Source organism: Arvicanthis niloticus, chromosome 12, assembly GCF_011762505.2.
Source record: "Arvicanthis niloticus isolate mArvNil1 chromosome 12, mArvNil1.pat.X, whole genome shotgun sequence".
In the NCBI taxonomy this organism is placed as follows: domain Eukaryota; kingdom Metazoa; phylum Chordata; class Mammalia; order Rodentia; family Muridae; genus Arvicanthis; species Arvicanthis niloticus.
In genome coordinates, this window is record NC_047669.1 from 30,827,024 (window position 1) to 30,847,486 (window position 20,463).

The following is a 20,463-nucleotide window of genomic DNA, read 5'->3' on the forward strand; positions in this document are numbered from 1 at the left end:
TTATGCAGGTATCTGAATTGCTGATTTCTTTCATTGTTAAACATGACGAATTTCATTCAAGGTTAAAAGTCACATTTGCTAATATCAGAAATTATTTACGATGTCAAAGCTTATGATGGTGGACACGTGCTTTCCAAATCTCATTTTCAGTCTGCTCTTCCAGGAGACACAGGTTCAATTTGCAGGACCCACATGGAAGCTCAACCATCTGTCTTTCCAGTTCCAAGGGTTCTGACTCCCTCTTCTAGACTCTGAGGGTATCAGGCATGCACATGGGTACAGACACACATGCAGGCAAAACACCCAGACACATAAGAGAAAACAGCAATAACATTGATAAAAGATGCACTTCCGTTGTCAAGGTCATGCCAGCACTCTCAGATGCTCCGGCATATAGCTTGATGTCAGCATCACTCTCTGGATGCTGTACCTATCCAAGCCTGCCCAGCCTTCTCCATCTTCCATCCTGTTCCAACACCTTCAGTACACATTCTTGCTTATTTTTGAAGCTTTCCGTCTATAAAAATGAGCACCTTTGTGAGATCCTTCTATATGCATGTGCCAAGTCTGTATGCTAGTCTCAGATCCAACAGCGACTTGAGTCTTGTGATGGTTTTAAAATCAACCAAGAAAAAAGTTTTGAGAATGAAAACGAGCACACAGTTATACAGCAGAAGAACCAAGCATGGAGCAGAACTGGGGGCGGAAATGCGCTCTTTCCCTATTGTGACCTCATCTTTACAATCCTGAAGGAATGTAGGAGATCTTTCTGACCCATGGGGGTTGGGGATAATTTCCTTGTTAAACAGCCTCTCAATGCAGAAGAATGCAGAGAAACAGCTGCACACCTACCCCGGTCACGTCTTCCTCTGTCAGTAGGTGAGACTGCATTATAAATAATCGAGATGGCCATTCTTCATTACCAGTTGACTAGATTTAGAATCACATAGCAAACCTTGTTTGGATATGTCTCTTGGGGGAGGGGGTGTTCCTGAAAAGTTTAACTGGAAAAGGAAGATGGTCCCTGACTGTGTGTAGTACAATCCCCATGGACTAGGGCTCTCATTGAGTAAAAGGGAAAAGAGAGAAATCCAACTGAATACTAGCACTTACCTCTGCTTGATTCTTGACTGTAGATGCAGTGTGATAAGCTGCTGCTTGTTCCCACCACCATGCCTTGCTACCGTAAAGAACTGTAACCCATAAAACCATGAGCCCAAAACAAAACAAAATAGAAAAAAAAACCATTTATTTTCTTTAAGTTGCTTCAGCCAGGTATTTTGTCACAGCAACGAGAAACGTAACTAATGCAGTCACTAAAAGTAAAATCTTATACCTGAGATCAGGCTGGAGGACACATTCAAATTCTACTACCAAATAGCATGTGGTTTTGAACAGTTTCTTAATTTTATTGGGTTTCAGTTTCTTAGTAAGTTGAGATGCAGAGGGAATTCAGATTCAGTCAGTACTATACTGATTTTAAAACTAAAATTTTAGGCAGTGCATAGTAACACACCCCCTTTGATCCCAGCACTAGGGAGGCAGAGGCAGGAGGATCTCTGAGTTCGAGGCCAGCCTGGTCTACATAGCTGGCTCTAGGACAGTCAGGGCTGCACAAAGAGAGACCTTGTCTCACAAAACCACCTGGCAGAGCTGTGAAGCTTGCAGGCCATGAAGAAGGGGGTGCTGTCCAGGTTAGAGTGAGTGAGTGGTTACAGGCTAACTGTATAGGAAATGTATTGATTTCTTCCAGGTCTCTACAGTTCCTGTCATTTTTCTGAGTATGGGAAAAGCACCATCTGGATCTATCTATTGGTGATGAACTGGCCCAGGACATCTGTTTTATAACTTGTAGATACAATGTAAGATCTTGAGAATTGACCTGGAATGATACATTCTTCTCTCCCACTGACTAGTCCCTCCAAGGAAACGCCTGTCATTCTGTTGCCAAGGAAAGGCCTTGTTGACCAGGTAGACTTGTGATTCCCCTGTGATTCCTGTTGCAACCATAGCTGCAATCAGACAGGCAATGGGACAATAAACTATACATTCCAGCCCTGCCTCTGGGGACCAGCATGGAGTTGTTCTCTCACCAAGGCTTTATTTACTTTGGCTTAATAAGAATCTCTCATCTTAAAACATAATGTGAGTTTAATGTTGATGACAAGGGTTGGAGGGCCAGTATGAAACCGAGTCGTCTAGTCCCTGAGAAGACACAGCTGGTGCGGCCTCAGCACAAGTTTCTTTTCTCAGTGTGAGAGGTGCAACCCTGTCACGGAGAGAACAGCTCCAGAGGGGCCTGTTTGGTCTCAGGGACTCATTCCAACTCTGACACCTCCGACTAGGCTGTCCCTTTATACGAGGCAGAATAAAACAAGTCTCACAGAGGCCGGGACGCGGGATGACATCAACATTTTTTTCCATCTGGAAGGAATTGAAATCACCAGTTAATTTCTTTGGTAGTCTCCTGGGGAGGAAAGGTTGTGAGTGAAGAATCAGAGCTTGAAACTCAATTTAGGACAAATAGCACTTTCCCCTCAATGCCGGCTGGATGGGAGACAGGGATTAATCAGTTTCAATTCTTCCCTGCTTCCTGTCTCTGTAATCACCCTGGAGGTAGCGCAGGAGGAATGGCAAGGATCAAGAAAAACACAGCATGTGCCACAGTGTAGGGAAAATGGGCGAGACACCACTGGCCCAGTCATATAGGCAGTAACACTTTGGAGCCATCTTATGTTTGGGAAGTAAGGGGTGGTGTTGCCTAATCTTCCAGACCTTTCCATCTCGAAAGCCAGACTTCTGTGTCAGGAGCTATTCTCATTTCCTTTGCCTCTTACGAGAAAGTGAACAGGGAGGTGGGGTGGCCCCGGCTGGTAAGAAGGGGCATGGTTACCACAGAGAGCTAGATGAGGCACAAATGCTAGTTTTTCTTCCCTTTCCTCAAGTCCTGATCTCAGCCAGAGCCTTCTCATGACACCAAACGGCTTTGCTTGCTTCCGAAGTCTGACCTTGAGCCAACCTGTTGTCTGTCCTTCCTTCCTTCCTTCCTTCCTTCCTTCCTTCCTTCCTTCCTTCCTTCCTTCCTCCCTCCCTCCCTCCCTCCCTCCCTTCCTTCCTTTCTTCTCTTTTTTATTTCTTTTTCTTTTTTTGTTTTTTCAAGTCAAGGTTTCTCTGTGTAGCCCTGGCTGTCCTGAAACTCGCCCTGTAGACCACGCTGGTCTTGAACTCACAGAGATCCATCTGCCACTACCTCCTGGGTGCTGGGATTAGAGATGTGCACCCCCACAGCAGCTGGCCCCTTGTCCTGTCTTATGTTACTCATGACATTCCTTCTGAGCCCATCATCTCCTCCTTGAGAAGTGTTTCTGTATGCTGGAAGTAAGGTGTTGGTGAACTAGGGATCTGAAAAAAAAGTTCCAGTTCGTCGTGTTTAGCTATCTTCATGTCTTCCACACCACTTACACACTCAGTCTCTAGCTGACAAGTTTAGCCGTCTGCTTGAGAATTTTCTGAATATTTAACAGTTTGCTCTTGTGGAACAGTGTGGACCAATTGTAGCACACTGCTATCTGGGCATCATTTATAAGCGGGAACTACATCTTCTTTTCCTTTTTTTTTTTTTTTTTTTACTTTTCTTGAGATCATGGTGTCCATATAATGCAGGGTCACTGTGGATATCCAGGCCTAAGTGGAGTCCTTTTTTGTGTTTCTTACCCTGACTAGTACAATCTTCTGTACTTTTATAAGCTTTATTAATGCCATTCTAATAATACATTGCCAACTCAAACTAAGTCATGGAAATTAAAGGTTGGGAGATCTCAAAGGCTAACCTATTGCCACTGACAAACTAAATACTTCCTGGATCTTCTGTGGCGCTTTCTCAAAACCTACTTAGAGAGCCCACCTCTGTGGGTTCTTTCTCAACCCAGTTCTCAATGTTTAACTTTTAGCCTTCCTTTATTGTGTAAGTTTGCTCTGCAGGGCTGGGCTAGTTCTGGGTCTGGAACAAAGTACTCTTTTTCCAGGCAGAGAGATGTTTCATCTGGAGCCAGCCTTGACTTTTCTTTTGGCTTTAATGTAAGCATGAATATACGAAAATGACCGGCACAAATAAAGTCTTATGGCTCTCGCCAAGCAACAGAGGGAGCCAGGAAAAGGCAATAACAGAATTCAATCATCCCCTCTCCTTTCCTATTAGCTTGATTTTAATTTTGCTTCCAGAATAAATATTTCACAGGTTTCCTTATTCATGTGGAGCTGGAGGAAATATAATAACTTTGGCTCAGGTGGATGAATGTAGCTCTACCTGCCAGGTCCGGTCTGTGGACTTTAGTATTGGATTTATGATTCTTACCTAGCCATGTGGTAAAGACTAAATAAAGACAGTCAGGAGGTTGCTAAGTAAGGGTCCAAGAACAGATTATTGACCAAGGGTGGGTTGAGACAAAAACTGAATCTTCTGGGCCTGTTAATCCCCGGAATGCAGTTCTTTTTCCAAAATTTGGAAAAAGTACAAGAATACCATTAGATTTGGAGGGACGCCTTCAATAAAGTGGAAAAGTAGTTGTGTTCTTCATAGACCAGGAGTTTAATAAAGTTGGCTGGAGATTAGGCTGGGGAGCAGTAACTCACATACATGCTTCAAAGGGGCACGCATATGAGACTGTGGAAAAGGCACAGCCAGGGCCAGCCTGAGGCAAAATTATGCAATTTCTCTCAGCATCCTCTGTTTCTGCTCTTTTGCCGTTTACAGTGGAGTGAACGTTTGTGTCCTCCTTACATTTGTATGTTGAAATTTTAAGCCCCAATTCGATGGCACATGAAGTGAAACCTTTGGAAAGCAAAGTGACCTCGAGTGTGAGCGCCTATGAACGAGATTAGTACCCTTAGGAGAAAAGACTCTAGAATGTTCTTCTCTCTAGTCATCTGCCTCTCCCTCTTCTCCCTCTCCCTGGTCTCTGTCATGTGAGGAAGCAAGATGAAGATGATCTCCCACATGCTTTGGTAGCAAGACACAGGGAGATGGAGCTAGAAGCTTCTTCCTATCTCTGTTGGCTCTCATAGTGCTAGAAGATGCAACGCAGGTTGCTGAGAGAGAAATATCTACCCAAGCCTCGGGCCTTTGTGTGCAATAAAACCATCTGGCCAGGCCAGGTGTGCTCACTGTTTATAATAGTGGCAAGACTATTTTGGGGACCAACTGCTTCCTGATTGGATTTGACATCCGATCCACAGGAAGGAATTCATATCTGCTATTGCAAATCTGGTTGTGTAATAGGCCCTAGCAGGGAAACTACTGCTGTTGCATTGCGAAGTGGTGATGATGCTGACCTGTCAAACTGTCTTCAAAATATTTATATCTATGCTCGCATTCTAGTTATTAACTTTGGATGGAGAAACTTCTTTTTCTACTAGAAAGTGACTTTAACATCAAAGTCTAGAGAATTAGTGACTGTTGAATGCTCAGCCCTAAACGAGGCACCTATTTTATCCTCTCTAAAGCTCAAGAGTCATTGCAGAACGGGAAGGGAAAGAATATGTAGGAATTGGAGGGAGGAATGGAGTATTGTGGAGCAGTCTTCCAGACACGACATGACGATTGTACTTTTTAATTCTGTAGCTCTGACTACTTGTACTACATCTGCACAGAGGCTGGGGATTCATGTGATCTTGTCTGTTTTGAAGTATTTATAGGCAGTTGATGGCTACTCGGGGAGGGAGAGACATCATCAGTGGTGTAGCCACTGGCACGCTGATCATAGTCCTCTACTCAGGTTTCTGTAAATTCTCGAGGACACACACACACACACACACACACACACACACACGGACCTGAAAGTAGAAGGGGATATACATGTGTGAAAATGTCATGATAAAACCCATTATTACCCATAATCAATATAGAAAATAAAAACAATATACCAAAAAAAAAAATGACCTTCTAAAAACCAGGAATCTAGAGTCTAGTCCTCAGCAGACACTGGATCTGCCAGCACCATGTTCTGAGTTTTCTAGTTTTCAAAATTGTGAAAACTATGGATATGTGTGGAGTGGGAAATGTTGCAGTGATGATGGATGAGAGGCAGGAGCATGGGGAAGATACAGAAGTGTAGAAAGAATCTCTTGTGTACTATGTGGAAGCACACCTGTCAATAAAAAGCTGCCGGCCTACTAGTAAAAGGCAGGAAATAGAAGGTGGGAGTTCCGGTAGAGACATTGGAACTGTGGGAGATTTGCCACCTGGACTTTGAGGAGACGAACTATGAAACTGAGGAGAGGTAACCAGCCATGTGACATACATAGAATAGAATAAGTGGGTTATATAAGTTACTAGCTAGTTGGGGAACAATGCTCATAGCCTAGGCATTTATTCATAAATAATTAAGTCTTAGAGTCATTAGTCAGGAACTAGGGTACAAGTAAGAAAATCCCAAGGTAACAAGGAGGAGAAGCAACTAGAGGTTGGGTGTAGAGAAATTTTAATCCACATCCAAAGACGTTCTAGGTCTATATGATCCAGACAGAATGTATGATCTGGCTGGAATATAGACATACCCTTAGTACACATTTTAAATTCCTATCAGTGAAGGTAAGGTTAGTTCGTAGAAGGAAGCAGCCATGTTTGAAAGTGATATCTCATTGAGGGGCAGACAAAGTGAAAAAGAAAGGTTTGACAGAATGAATCAGAAATAGGATGTGCCCAACTCACACAAGAACAGCACAGGAAAAAGAGGCTACTGGGGGTGGGGGGTGGGGGGTGGGGAAGGAGAGAGAGGGGAGAGTGATGGTGTGTGGTATATGATGTGCATATATGGCAGTTTTACAGGGACAGTTTCAGAGACAGATTGCAGAGAGAACAAGCTAGACACGGATGTAGACAGAACGAGTCAGAGAATGATAAGGAGCCAGAAGATTAGAAGAACATATTGCCAAAGTTAGCATAAGGCCAAGCAGAGCAATTCAGTCAGAAGCCAAGAGAAGATGGATTGAATCAGCTGGGAAGATTAGATTGTAAGGAAGCTAGAGGCTTCCAGGCCTAGATCTAGGGATATAAATGTGTGCATTCACACAGCTTGGGTGTGGCTCTCATCTCATCACTTCATCTGAGGAAATAAAAGCAACATTTCCACTTGGGGATTGGGTATATTCAGAAAATAGGTCAGCTAATTGAGAAAATAGGTAGGTGTAGTGGGGACCAGAAGGTCAGTGCTTTTCACCATTTGAAGTAGTATTTATACAAAGATGACAAGAGGAACACATGAAAGTTTGCAGTGAAGGTGGGAATTAAAGCATGAGCAGTGATAGGTGCAGAAATCACTATAGAGTGACACAACACTAACTATGTTCAGTCCTGAGATGTTAGTGTTTGAATTTGCCCTCCATTAAAGGAGCCAGAGTTCCCTCATTACTGTCTGCAAAGCAAGGGTGGGGAAAGAATAAGCTGAGCCTGAACTATTTTGTAACAGAAAATAAGGAAGCCTTTCAAAGAATAACAGGTCCACCTTCAAAGAAAATAGATTTCGGTCAGAGGAGTGCCCACTGGCCAAATTTAGGGCCAAAAACAATCATCAAAATAATAAAAAAATACTGGATAGAACTTCAGGAGATGCTTATGATGTCTGTGATAGTCCCCCACACAAATCACAGATGAAGCATTTATTGGGCTCCCTACAGTTAAGCAATATGTGACTGTATGGAGATATTTATCTCCGTAAATTAAAACAGTTTTAACATTTATTTTGTGTATGCGTTGAGGGCAGCGGAACATGTACCACAGTACTCCTACAGAGTTCAGAGGACAGCTCGTGAGAGTCGGTTCTACCTTCTACCATGTGGCTCCCGGAGATCAAACATAGTGGCAAGCGCCATTAGCCACTGGGCCATCTCTCAGGCACTGACATACTTGTTATTAACACAAGTGCATTATTTACAATCGAAGGGATGTTTCTACCCAAACCAGCCTTTTGAGACAGTGGCATACAATGTTTTTGTGTTCAGGAAATTGAAAACAGCAGCAGCAGCAATCAGGAACTTTGCTTATTGATTGGAGTTTGTTTGCTTTCACAGATCATTCCTACACAGACTGGTGAGGTGGTTCAACAGGTAAACGCGATTGTGGTCAAGCATGTCAGCCAGAGGAATCACATGGTAGAAGGGAAAAATGGACCCCTGTGAGTTGTCCTTTGTCTTCCACAACACAGTGCGCTCTCTCTCTCTCTCTCTCTCTCTCTCTCTCTCTCTCTCATAGCATTAAATGAATAAAATGAATGGTAGAAGTTTTCTTGCCTTGTGTATAGAGCTGAGGACAGGTGACATAGTTTTCACGGGCTATTGCTAATTTCTCTCCTTTCAGTTATTTTGTCAATGTGCTTCTTTCTGTCCACTCTTAATGCGGAACCAACACAGTCTAGAAAGATGCAGATTGTATCTGCCAGCTGTAATTTCTTCAAACTTCTCTCCCAGAGTCCAAGAAGTTGTTGATTTTAACTTTCCCTCACTTTTCACAGGGTGGCTTTTATTGTCACAGGTGGTAACACAGTCTGGGTTAGTTATTGAACTCATTCTTCCCCCCACCCCCCCAATCTGATTTCTACTCACTCCCTCTATTCACCAATGTCTTTGCTGTCCACAGCTGCCCTGTCTGCCTGCGTGTCACCATGCTTCCTGCCATGATGATAATGGACTAATCCTTGGAAACCGTAAACCAGCCCCAATGAAATGTTTCCTTTATAAGAGTTGCTATGGTCATGGCTGTCTCTTCACAGCAATGGAAGCCCTAACTAAGACAGCCAGGTTGGGCTGGGGATATAGCTTAGTTGGTAGAGAACTCGCCTGAAGTACTCTAACACGAACAGAGCCAAGGTCATCCTTGGCTGTGTATTAAGTTTGAAGTGAACCTGGACTACATGAAACCCTGACTTCAAAACAAAACAAAAGCTTGACTCAGTACGGTGACCTTAGGCTACTCCTCTCTGAACCCCTTGCCTCAGTTTCCTTGTGTGGTGAGCAGGAATAACTCTACCCACCCCTAAGGAGTTGAGAAGGAAGAACAGACACTCGGAGAACAGAGTAGAGGTTATTAAACTGGATCCCTGGTGTTGCTGCTATTATTTGCTTATGGTAAGCTCACCGAGTTTCACCTGAAACAGGATTTCACAGAGTTGTGTTTTTTTCAGGCAAGACTATGTTAGAGAGATAGATTCAAAACATATATTCTTTTAAAAAACAGTCATGAGGATTCTTTATAGTAAGTGCATTTGCAGGGTGCTGCCTACCAGACCACACACTCTCAGGTTTAGGACATCAGTGCAGGTTCAATTTAACTTGTCGTTGGGCCCCTTACTCCCCCCCGCCCCCCCGGCTGCCTTTGCTTTCACCTGCACTCCCCTCTTGGCCTATGTGTGCTTTTCTCTGTTTAGTGTTGCCAGAGAAGAAGCCCAGCCTCTCTCTCAGGCTCTCTTTGCTCGTGTGAATGGCTCTATAAGCAAAAAAAAAAAAAAAAAAAAAAAAAAAAAAAATCAGCTTCCACCAGCAGGGAAATATCATTCACTCATGAGTTTATTCTTTCATTCATTTATTAACTATTTGAGCAATTAAATGCATGTTAGCTGTGGAGCCAGACGCTGAGAATTTGGAGAAACTCAGGAACAATGGGAGAATCAGTAGTCAGAAAGCATGTTAACCTTTAGAAATGTTATAAAGGTGTGTGTGCAGGGGCGATAGGGAATGACTCCTATGGTTTTTGCCTGGATAGTCAGAGGAAGGGATATTTGAGTCTGATGCCAAAGGATGATTAGGTGTATTTTGTTTTGTTTCTTTGTTTTCAGGGGAAAAATGAGTCACCTGAAGGGAATCCTGGAGTCTCAGTGTTGTTCTCAGGTCCTTCAAATCATCCCTGAGATATTCGATTCGGGATCAGCCTGGTGGAGAGCCAGCTTGACCAACACTGTGGCTTCGGCACACACAGAGAAACAAACCCTAACCTCTTGTTCAAGAGTGTGATCACATTTAGAGGTGAGGCACCCCATCTTTGTTTTAGTTATACCATTCCTCACCCAACCATTTTTCCTCTTCTCTCACAGAGGAAGATAACTGTACTCTTTCTAGACGCAACCCTTTCTCAGGGAGCCCCATCCCACCTCACCTTCTAGAAGCTTCTCTTATTAAGAGTTCTGTCCCATAGCTTCAAGCTCTTCTGCTTTCCAACTCCTTCCTTGTGTCAACAAACAACTTCCAGTCTTGCACAAACTCAAAACAAACAGAAGCTTCCCATTCCCACTCTCCCCTGAAGCTATGGAGGTGCCCATGGCTTTCTACTCACACACTGAGGAAACCCTTCTGTTGCAGCCATCATAGCTTCCTTGATCCTTAACTCCTCATCTTCTAACACTTTTGCTTCCAGCACGCATGCCCACCCCGTAGAATCTCAGCTCCCCAAAGAACCTCCAGATCAACAAGTCTATAGCTTATCTCCTGCTTTCATCCCCATCCATGTCATGTCATTTCAATCCTCAAGGTTCACAGTTCTTGAACTATGGCTCTTTCATGTCTTCTACAGTGTCGTGGGCTCCGCTCTTCCTGTTTCATCAGCTCCTTCCTATTCTGTTCAAGTTGATGCTACCTCAAGGTTATCCTGTACTGTGCCCTGACCTAAGCTCTAGGCTCTCAAGCCCTGGCTTTGCTTTCTTTCAGCTTTTCTGAGCACTGCATCCAACCTGCAGCTGTTATTGTGACCTTCCAGGGAGGTGGTCCATGGACATCTCAAAAGCAGGACTCAGCATGTTCTGCCTCACACCCCTTACACGTTGATGGATGACAAGCTTCAATCTGACCCTCAGACTCAGGATCCAACGACATTCCTTACTCCTCGTTTCTCTTTCTCTTTTGGCCCTTTCCCAACTACGTCCAAAAATCCTGTTTTGGGTTACCTAACAGTTCCTGCTTTGTTGGTGTCATAAAAGTAATGGTTTCTTCTGCCTGCTTGCTACTGAGAAATGCCTGATGGTATATGTTCATTTTTCCTAGCTTGCATGACTTCACAAAACTTTCCAAAGGTTCTGGGCTTTTCTGTATTTCCCCACACTCGCCCTGAGTATTAACTGAGTCTTTTAAGGCAACCTCTGCTCTTTTCACAACTCAGTCAATTCTTACTCAATGTCTACTACCTTGAAGCCATTCTGAAGAGCTGCAGGTCTACGAGGAAGGAGAACAAATCTTTGAGGCAAAAAAGTAGAACCCAAATTGAAGATAAAAATAACAGGGACTTGGCAGAGATAAAGGGAGAAAACAAAAATGCTTTCAGAAGAGATTGCATGTGTGTGTGTCAGGGGTGCTGTAAAGAATGGAGTTTGCATTTGAGGTGAATATGAATAGGGAGAAACTATTTCCACAATGGTATCAAGATGGGCTACACCAGGAATGTTTAGAAAAATAGGAAGGAATCTAGATTTGCTGGAGAAAAAAAGAGTATAGTCTAAACTAACTAAAATTGGTTTACTTGATGAATTCTAAAATCCCCATATTCCATAGAAAACACAGTCAGTAGCAGAAAGTAAGGCTTTGGCTTATGCTTCAACAAAAACATTTACTTCAGACGAGTACTGTGTATATTTGTTAGGACAAACACAGAGACACACAGACACACATAAACACACACACACACACACACACACACACACACACACACACGTCCATTCTTGGCAGGGTAGGAATGCCCAGGCTCTAAGGGAGGATGAGTGAATTCATTCTCAATTGGAAAGTTACATATGAGCACTGCTAACACAAGTAAAGTCATGCACAGTGCCTGTGGCATCTTGAGAAGGAGAGTGGATTTGAGTTGGCCTGAATGCAAGTGAAGATATATAGGCCAGCATTTGATTAGGATGTAAGGTGTAAGCATGAGTGTGTCAGTGCAAAGGGGAAAAGCACTGTGCTTTTGGAAGAGCAGAAGGAAATGCAAATACCTGTGTCAGAAGGGGAGGGCAGCTGCAAATGTGTTTGTAGCAGGAGCCCTTGTGTAGAGCTCGCAGCAGTTATCAATGGAGGGCAGTTTGCACTGCTGTGACTCTTCATGGGAAGTCAGCTTTGTCCCTCAGGGGACTTTTGACAGTGTCTCCAGATGTTTTTAAATGGCCACAGCTAATGTAAAAGCCGGAAAGACTGTTATATGTCCTTCAATGAACAGGGCAATCCATCAAAGCAGACTTCCATTAAAATGTGAATAGTACCAGGGCTTAGCAACCCTAAAAAGAAAGTGAAAAGTCAGTAAGAAAAAGAAAGAAAAAAGACAGACAGGCAGGCCATAGATAGATAGATGTTAAATTGAAGGAAAAATAATATAAGGAAGGTTTCTGGAAAGGTAAAAATATTTTAATCAGTTTAATTGATCTCATTAATTTATTATTAATAATAATATAGAAAATGGCAAAATAACATTTCTTTATATGATTTTTACAACATAAGCATTTGGGGTGGGGTGGAGAGATGACTTGGTGATTAAGATCACTTACAAGTAATACAGAGGACCTGAATTCAGTTCCCAGCACCCATGTTGGACAGTTCACAACCTACCGTAACTGTAGCTTTAGATGATATGACACCCTCTTCTGGACTCTGTGGATACCTCCAAATACATGCGACACACATACACAGATAAAATAAATCTTAACAAAACAATTTAAGCATTGCGATCAATGGAACAAAACTTGTCTAATAGAAAGATGCCTTCTATCTATATCTCCTGGCTCCTAGCTAGCTCTCTCTGCCCTCGATCTTCTCCACCCACACACCCACCCCTACACTCCTCCCAGGCATCATGGTGTCGGTTCACCAAGGCAAAAGTGACTGGGGAAAAAGGGCTAAGCTCAGTGTGAAGGACTGTAATCAGGATCACTTGTGTTGAGCCCCAGCTTCCTGGGGTCTAGGGAGGACTGGCTTTGGATATTTGAGAGCAGAAGGCTGTGGGTCATAATTGCTGAGTCACAGTTATGTAGGAGAAGCTGAGTCCTCACCATCTCTTTCATTATGAGCCCTCCTACCCAGACCCCAGCTGCCTTCCCTCTTGGTGTTAGAGCCATACTGTGATAAAAGATGGTAGATTGACTGGAAGTTACCTAGGAAACACAAGGCCTCCTAAGCCCAGTTTAACCTTCTAAACAATGATATCTACTTAACAACTATTTCCTAAAGTGCAGGAGAGGGTAACACTATATTCAAATTAAAAACAAACAACAAAAAAAGAAATTACTATTAAAGGTTGTCACTTGTGGCCACACAAAATGTAAACCTAAAAAATGATACCTAACCCAACAATGGGGCAAAATCAATTTACCAATGTCTTCCAGAGGAGCCAGAGAGGGTAGAAAAGAGAACAAATTCTTGGACAGGATTTCCAGGAGCTGGGTCTTGTGGTCCATGCCCCACAGACAGACATCATAATGGGGTTTCTAAGATTAGACATTCCCTGTGTCCCCAGAAAAGAATCAGAAGCTCTCAAGTTTTGATGCAGTTACCAGTTCCTCGCCAGCTGGATGGGTCTGGATCCACAGTCCCTCTACTCCTACAGCACTAACAGCACTTTATCCTGGCCCTTTGGGGCTTGTCTTCAACAGTTCTACCACCTCAGCTTCTAGAAAGCCAAGTGCACAGTCCTAGAAATGCCACATAGGCAGTTCAGATAGGGCATCCCCAAACAGAAAGCCAACATGGCAGGTGAGCTGGTTAAACTCCAGATCTGGATAACTACAACATAATCCAACCCCAGGAACCTGTTTCTAATCTAGTGTTCCTGCACATTCCCCAGGATGTCCCCCAGTGAGCATCCTTTTTGTGAACTTCCTAGCCAAAGCCAGGTAATTGTGTATACACAAGTAGAGAAAGAGGACCTGGCTTTTGAGCATCAATGATGTACACAGTGGGTATCAGGATATTCAACACAGATGCTGCCCTTTTAGCCAGGAGCCCTGGGACTAGCCTGCTCCAGAGAGCCTGAATACCAGGTGCCATTCAAAACACCAGGACTTGCCATTGGCATCAGTTGAGATTTTAAAGGAAACATGTCAAGCTGGGTGTGATGGCACCCAGCACTTGGGCTGAGACAGGGTCTTGTGAGCTGGGGGCTAGCCTGGGAGAAATCCTCTTTCATGCACAAAAACAAATGGATAACAGAAACACACCAGTTGTTTTCAATGCACACTTTTGGAAAGAAAAGAAAAGCCAACTTGTAAACTTTGAATGTGGGGAACCTTTTCAGATATTAGAGTGCTTCATGGCATAATTAAAAGGATGTAATGCAATTTACTCTTATACTGCAATGCCATGGAGACAATGAAGTTGAAACAATGCAGCCTCAGAGCCACAGAGGAAGAGAGACTGAATACCCTGTAGTTTTATGTTGAATATGGTGACCTTATCCCAGAAAGAGTGTAAGGTGGGAGGAGGGGTTTTCAGTCAGTAGTGGTGCACATATGCTCCTCTAAGGTTAATGTCTTGTTCCTCCTGCTATGGTGACTGTGGAACTGCATGCAGCATGTCTGGTATCCATGTTGTTCACTTCAGCGGGTGTTCATCTGAAGAAACCATCATCGAATGCAATTTTGAGGGGTAGGGGAGACAGGTAGAGAGAGAAGGATTAGATAAGGGGAACACTAAGAGTCTCTGATACAGCATATTTCTTTTTACAAAGAGTTTGTTTATATTTTATGTCTATGGGTGTTTTGTGTGTATACACAATATATACACCACATGTATGTAGTGCCTCTGGAGGCCAGAAGAGGGCATCAGATCCTCTGAAACTGGAGTTAAGGTAATTGTGATCCACTGACTGGGTGGATCCCACCACTGGGTGCTGGGAACTGAACAGGAGTTCTCTGCAAGAGCAACATAAGCTTTTAATCACTGAGCCATTTCTTCAGCTCCTAGGTACATTTCTTAACTATTTTCTTCATTTATTGGGGAACAGAACAAGAAATGAAATGTTCTTGTTTTCCCAGTTCTTCCATGACTAAACTAGATTCTCAATGCTAATTTTAATTTTTTTTTTTTTTTTTTTTTTGTAACGCCAGAGCTGACCCGAGTTAGGTGTAACCCCATGTGTTGGCTTTATCACATGAAAACACTTTGCCATTATTGGAATATGTGCCCTGATTACTCTCAAGACAAAACTTTTGCTATGGTGATTTTTTTTTCCCCCACAATAAGTTCATGAGAATTACCAGCCACATAAATACTGACATAGTAAGAGAAAGATTTTAGTAACACGATTCTACTGAAATGTTTTGGTGTGTGTGTGTGTACAAAGATGGTCTCGGGAATGAAAGTAGAGTCATGTCTCTCTTGACCAACTTAAATCCTCAGACAAGCACTTTAAAGATTCCAGTCCCAGATTCTTGGGCAGAAAAGATGGCTCCTTTGTGCAGCACCAGATATGGAAAACGTGGCTTGGCTCTGTCCCTGGCTTGGTTCTAGGGTGTTATGTTCCATTAGAGGCCCTGGTGAGAGGAAGTCTTGGTACCTCTCAGAAACCTGCCAAATCAGGCACAGACTTACTGGCAGCCTCAGTGAAGGGATCTTACTTATCCATGCCCAGCTCTCAGAAGGAAACTGGCAATGGAGAAGAAAGCAAAACAAGCCACCCAATGCCTTTGCACCTTGGAAATTTGACTTGGAAATTCTGCCTCAGGGCTGCGAAAGAGTGGAAATAATGATTCCATTTTCTTCAGGTCCAATTTCTGGGCATTTAGACTTTAATGTTGAGAAAATACATCCAATTATCTGATTATTACTGCCCCACCCCCACTCCCCCAACACACACATAGTCTAGTGATTTTCAGGTCAGGTGGTTCTGCTCCTTGAAAACACATTTAGATTAAGGCACTCCTATTCAAAACTAGACATTTGGTCTCAAGACCTCTTCCAGGCCAAACCTCTAAGTCTACTTTGCCCATGGGACACTCCTTTGACTACCTGTCTCTTCTCTGGCAGAGGTAAATGGATTTTTCTTTATTCTGTCTCAGGTCTCCAAGTGAGGATCGTTAAGTTCTTTATGGCTTCTGAGGCCACAGTGACCCAATTTAGATGGTAATCTAGTCACAGCCTTATGCTGCCCTCTAGAGGAAAAGACAGTCCCAAGCAAGGCAGAAGTGAGAACCGATTTTAAGTAAATTTAAGGCTCATGGGAGATAACCACCCTTAAAGTTACTCTGTTGCATTAAAATGAGAATCTAAGTATTATAAAAGAGAACTATGTTTAATTAATGGAGTTTGAACTGTTGGTTATGCTACAGGAGTCTAATGTCTCAGCACTGCTTCTCATTTCTGTTTCTGCTTTTTTTCTTTCACTCTTTCTGCTTCTCTGCCTTCCTGCCCAACTTCTTTTAAAGAAAGTGTGTGAGTGTGTGTGTGTGTGTGTGTGTGTGTGTGTGTGTGTGTGTGTGTACTGTGCCTTGTGTCTTCAGGGTCCTGAAGTATCTTGGCTCTCTGGAGCTAAGTTCCAGGTGCTGTGAACCACAGGAGTGAGAAAAGAGCCAGGGTGTTCTCCAAGAGTAGTTCAGACTCTTAACTGCTGAATCACCACTCCAAGCCCTGTTTCCTTTACTTCATCAATCATTTGATCTATCTTGGGTTAATCATAAGAGTCTAATAAGATTGTCTTCCATTAATACCAATAAGTGAAATTTATTTGATTCAGGAAACAGTCCAGGAGTCCCAGACAGGGCATGTTTGAAAGCATCCTACCACTGGGCTACATCCTTGGCACTCTATTTTGGGTCAAATTCTAAACCAAAATTCACTTCAAGAATTCGATGAAACATGTTAATATCACACATCTAGGAGTCCCTCTATTCAAGAAAGAAGCTGTCTCCTTGGTGCTTTTGAATACAAATTACATTTTAAAAGAAATGTTTTTTAAAAAGAGTTCTGAAAATGACATTTTCAAAAACTACACTGAGATAGAAGCAAGCATTTTCAATTAATGTCTGCTTCACAACCAGCTGTAATGGGATCTGATGCCCTCTTCTGGTGTGTCTGAAACTAGCATGTTCATATACATAAAATTAAAAACAAAACAAAACCCCAAAACTTGTGTCTTGAAATGACATCTTTGTGGTTTGACCATGTTTAATCCAAGATAGGGCACAGAGGGCAGCACAGCTTTGTACCCAGGAGTGGCGGAACAGTGTCAGCTCTATGAGGGAGACACTGAGAAGCTGAAAAGTAGGAGGTGTTGTCAGAAAGGAAGTTGTCTCAATTAACAACTCCAGAGTCATTTTTGCTATGAGCTGTCAGTGTTTGAAACAGAAGTGGATTAGAAGGTTCCTGGGGTGACAGATGAAACAAACTGGAGAGGGACTCCTATGATAAAGTGAACAGAATAACGACTTCTTCCCTATCATCTTCTATATTACTCTAACATCCCTTCACTAAATATCCCTTAGAATTCTGGGAAAACCATGCGATCAGGGATTGTGGGAACTCCTGCCTCAGACCTGGACCATAGACTTCTCTTCCATCTTCTTCTCCTGAGACAAAGTTGTTACCTACAAGGTTCACACTTGAGAACCATACGATCGAGTTAAACATAAAGAAGTACAATAAAGTTCACAAAGATATCTCACAAATGTTTTAAGCAAGTTTACAGTTATGTGTTTGGGCCACATTCATAGTTATCTTGAAGTGTACGTGGCACATGGGCCCCAGGTTTGTGTCTGAAATGAAATGTCTCCTATCAGGCTATAGTAACTTGTTAACAATGGCCTCCAATGAATGGATCACATCACCCTGTGTACACAATGCATAGTGATGCTTCTTTACTTCTTTCTCCAAAGAGAGATGGAATCTATTTCCTCATTCCTGGGAATTGCTCATGCAACTTGTTTTGTCCAGCACAGTATGATGGAAGTTCCATGGTTGTCTGAGCCCCAAGAGGATTTGCAGCATCAGCTTTTGATGATAATGAATTCCAGTTCCCAGGGAAAGAGTCTGGGTAATCCTATTGCAGAGACTGTGTGGAGAAAGGTCACAGAGAGCCAGGACTTCTTGCTTCCACTGTTTTCTCAACTACCATGGTGCCATATTTGGGGCTGGCAAGTATCAGACACCAATAAAGTTTATACATCTTCATTTTCTTATTACTGTACATGGCAAAGATGAACAACATTGTCCTTTGCTCACTGTTCATCAAAGATTCTATCTTGTTCAACTTAAATCTAGAAATTAAGACTATTTCTTTACCTTGGTGCTAAAAACCAGTTTCCTGGTCCCTGTAACATAGACAAAATAATGCTTTAATAGGCTGTGATCTATTTAGTTCCTCCAGATACCTTGATCAATCAACTACCAGTGGTCAAAACAATGCAGCAACTTTGTTTCTTATAGTCAACCATTGCCCATTGACCATTGTCTCTATGGGTTTCCACTATTCCCAACTGAAACTGAAACTGGGGCGTTCTGTAGCAGTATTGTTTACTACCACTTGACCTACTGAAGACAGCCATTACAGGAGATACTGTCACCCTTTCATTGACACATGCCTCAGCATGGGGACTTGTATCTGACCTCTCTTGAAGGCTATAACACTGGGGTTAAACACTCAGACCACATTCCAATTCCCTAAGCCTTTGAATCTTAGCCTCTGAATTATCCCAATTCTGGCAGTTAGCCTGACTGAATATAGGTTCCAGCTGGTTCACTTCAATCAGCAAATAGCATAGTTAGACAACTTTTGGCTTCTAGATCCTTCCATATCAGTACATTTTATCTAGTTCACTGCCTTATATCTATTTTCTCTGGTCTAATAAATTTGTGTTACTTGAGTTTCTGTCACTAAAAAATGAGCATCATTTTGTAATTACTTTGGAGTATAAACTATTTCCTTTTGTGCCAGAATTTGTTCTTCAGAACAAATCTAAACCTGTATCTAGACAGAGCCCTAGAGGTAATGAGAAGCAGCTGGGGTGGGTCCTGAGCTCACTGTAGGGTCTTCATATCAGTCTCTTCAGAAACAGACAGATAGGCAGCCCCACCATCTCAGTTTTCCCTGAGTCCTAGTACCTGGTCCCCATACCAAGTTGCAAACTCTTTCTTGTAACTAATCATATTTACATATGAGGCTTATGAGCACACAAATGCTATTTAAGTTATAATTCTGCAACCCACAATGTTGGGTTTCGAGTCCATGTCTGCTGGAAACTCTAACAAGCTAGTGAAACATTTGAAGTTACCACAGAAGTTCTGGTTTTGACTTGACCCAAGAGTAAGAGACCCAGTCTTGCCATTTTCTTAGGCTCTTCAGTTGATTCAGAATCATTACTGCTACTTATTTTTAGTTCCCAGTAGACTTCAGGAAGTTCATCTCAATCAACCTTATGTGATCAAGCATGATGACACAGCATGTCAGACTTATATTCCATTGCCTTAATGAGAAACATTGGTATTGTGTTAAAAACTAATATGATCATATCAAATCACCGAATCCAATATTGAGGGGGCTGTTCCCTGGGACCATCTCTGGTTCCAAATATCTTTTCTGTTAGAGCCCTTAAGTAAAAAGGAACATATTTTAAAAGATTGTAGGTTAAATCAACATTTCAGAGCTGAAGTGCAAAACTACACAAGTGCAGTAGCACAAGTAACTTTCAGTTACTATTCTTGGAGCTGGGGGAACAAGACCAGGAATTTGGGCTATGAGAAGGTAGACTTTTAGAGGAAGACACCTGCAGAACTGGGACACAGGTCACCAAGAAGGCACTGCTGGTACTACTGTGGATGTTTCTAGAATCTGTTAAGAAAGAGTCAGGGGCCAACTGCCAGTTCAATGAAGAACAACGTTGTTAACTAAAAATAAGGGAGTAGAAGGGTAGTCTCTTTTGAAGTTATCTTCCTTCTAGTGGTCCATAGTGATAGTGGTATAACATGCACCATGGCTGGAGGCAGGGGATTCAAGCCAAAAGGCCTTAATGAAGAGTCCTATAGTTAGTCTCTGTCTCAATCTCTCTCTCTCTCTTTCATTCTGTCACAGACACACACAGAGTCTTCAGTGTTTTTTTTTTTTTTTTTGTACTAAAGCATTTTCCCCTCAACATTGTAATAATTTTTCAGGTTTAAATAGAAAATAAAAAGTAAATGAAGAAAAAGGTCTGTCTTACTGATGGAAACTGACCCGTTACTACCTTTTTAGGATTTTCCAGAGCATTCCACATGTATAAATGTATAATCTCAACAGATTACCGTTTTCTAAACTGCTTTTGAAAATCTCTTAGGAGATTGGAGAGAGGAGCTAGTAGTTGGGAACACTTGCTATTCTTGCAGAGAACCTGGGTCCAGTTGCCAGCACCCATATGGTGGCTCACAACCATGTGCAACTCCAGTCCCACAGGACCCAATGCCCTCTTCTCACTGCCACGGTATCAGGCAGCATGCAATGCATATATATTTATCTCCAGGCAAAACACTAATAGATAAAAA

At 42.5% G+C, this 20,463-nt stretch overlaps 1 protein-coding gene across 1 annotated transcript in view; it reads left to right on the forward strand.

Moving 5' to 3' along the window:
* Positions 1–20,058, forward strand: part of LOC143444058 (uncharacterized) — a 39,718-nt gene extending 19,660 nt beyond the window's left edge. The window contains exons 3-4 of the mRNA XM_076942990.1: positions 8,068–8,171; positions 9,828–20,058. Of these exons, the coding sequence (XP_076799105.1) occupies positions 8,068–8,171; positions 9,828–10,002 (279 nt within the window). The 3' untranslated portion in view covers positions 10,003–20,058. The remainder of the gene's footprint in view (positions 1–8,067; positions 8,172–9,827) is intronic.
* Positions 20,059–20,463: the final 405 nt, after the last annotated feature.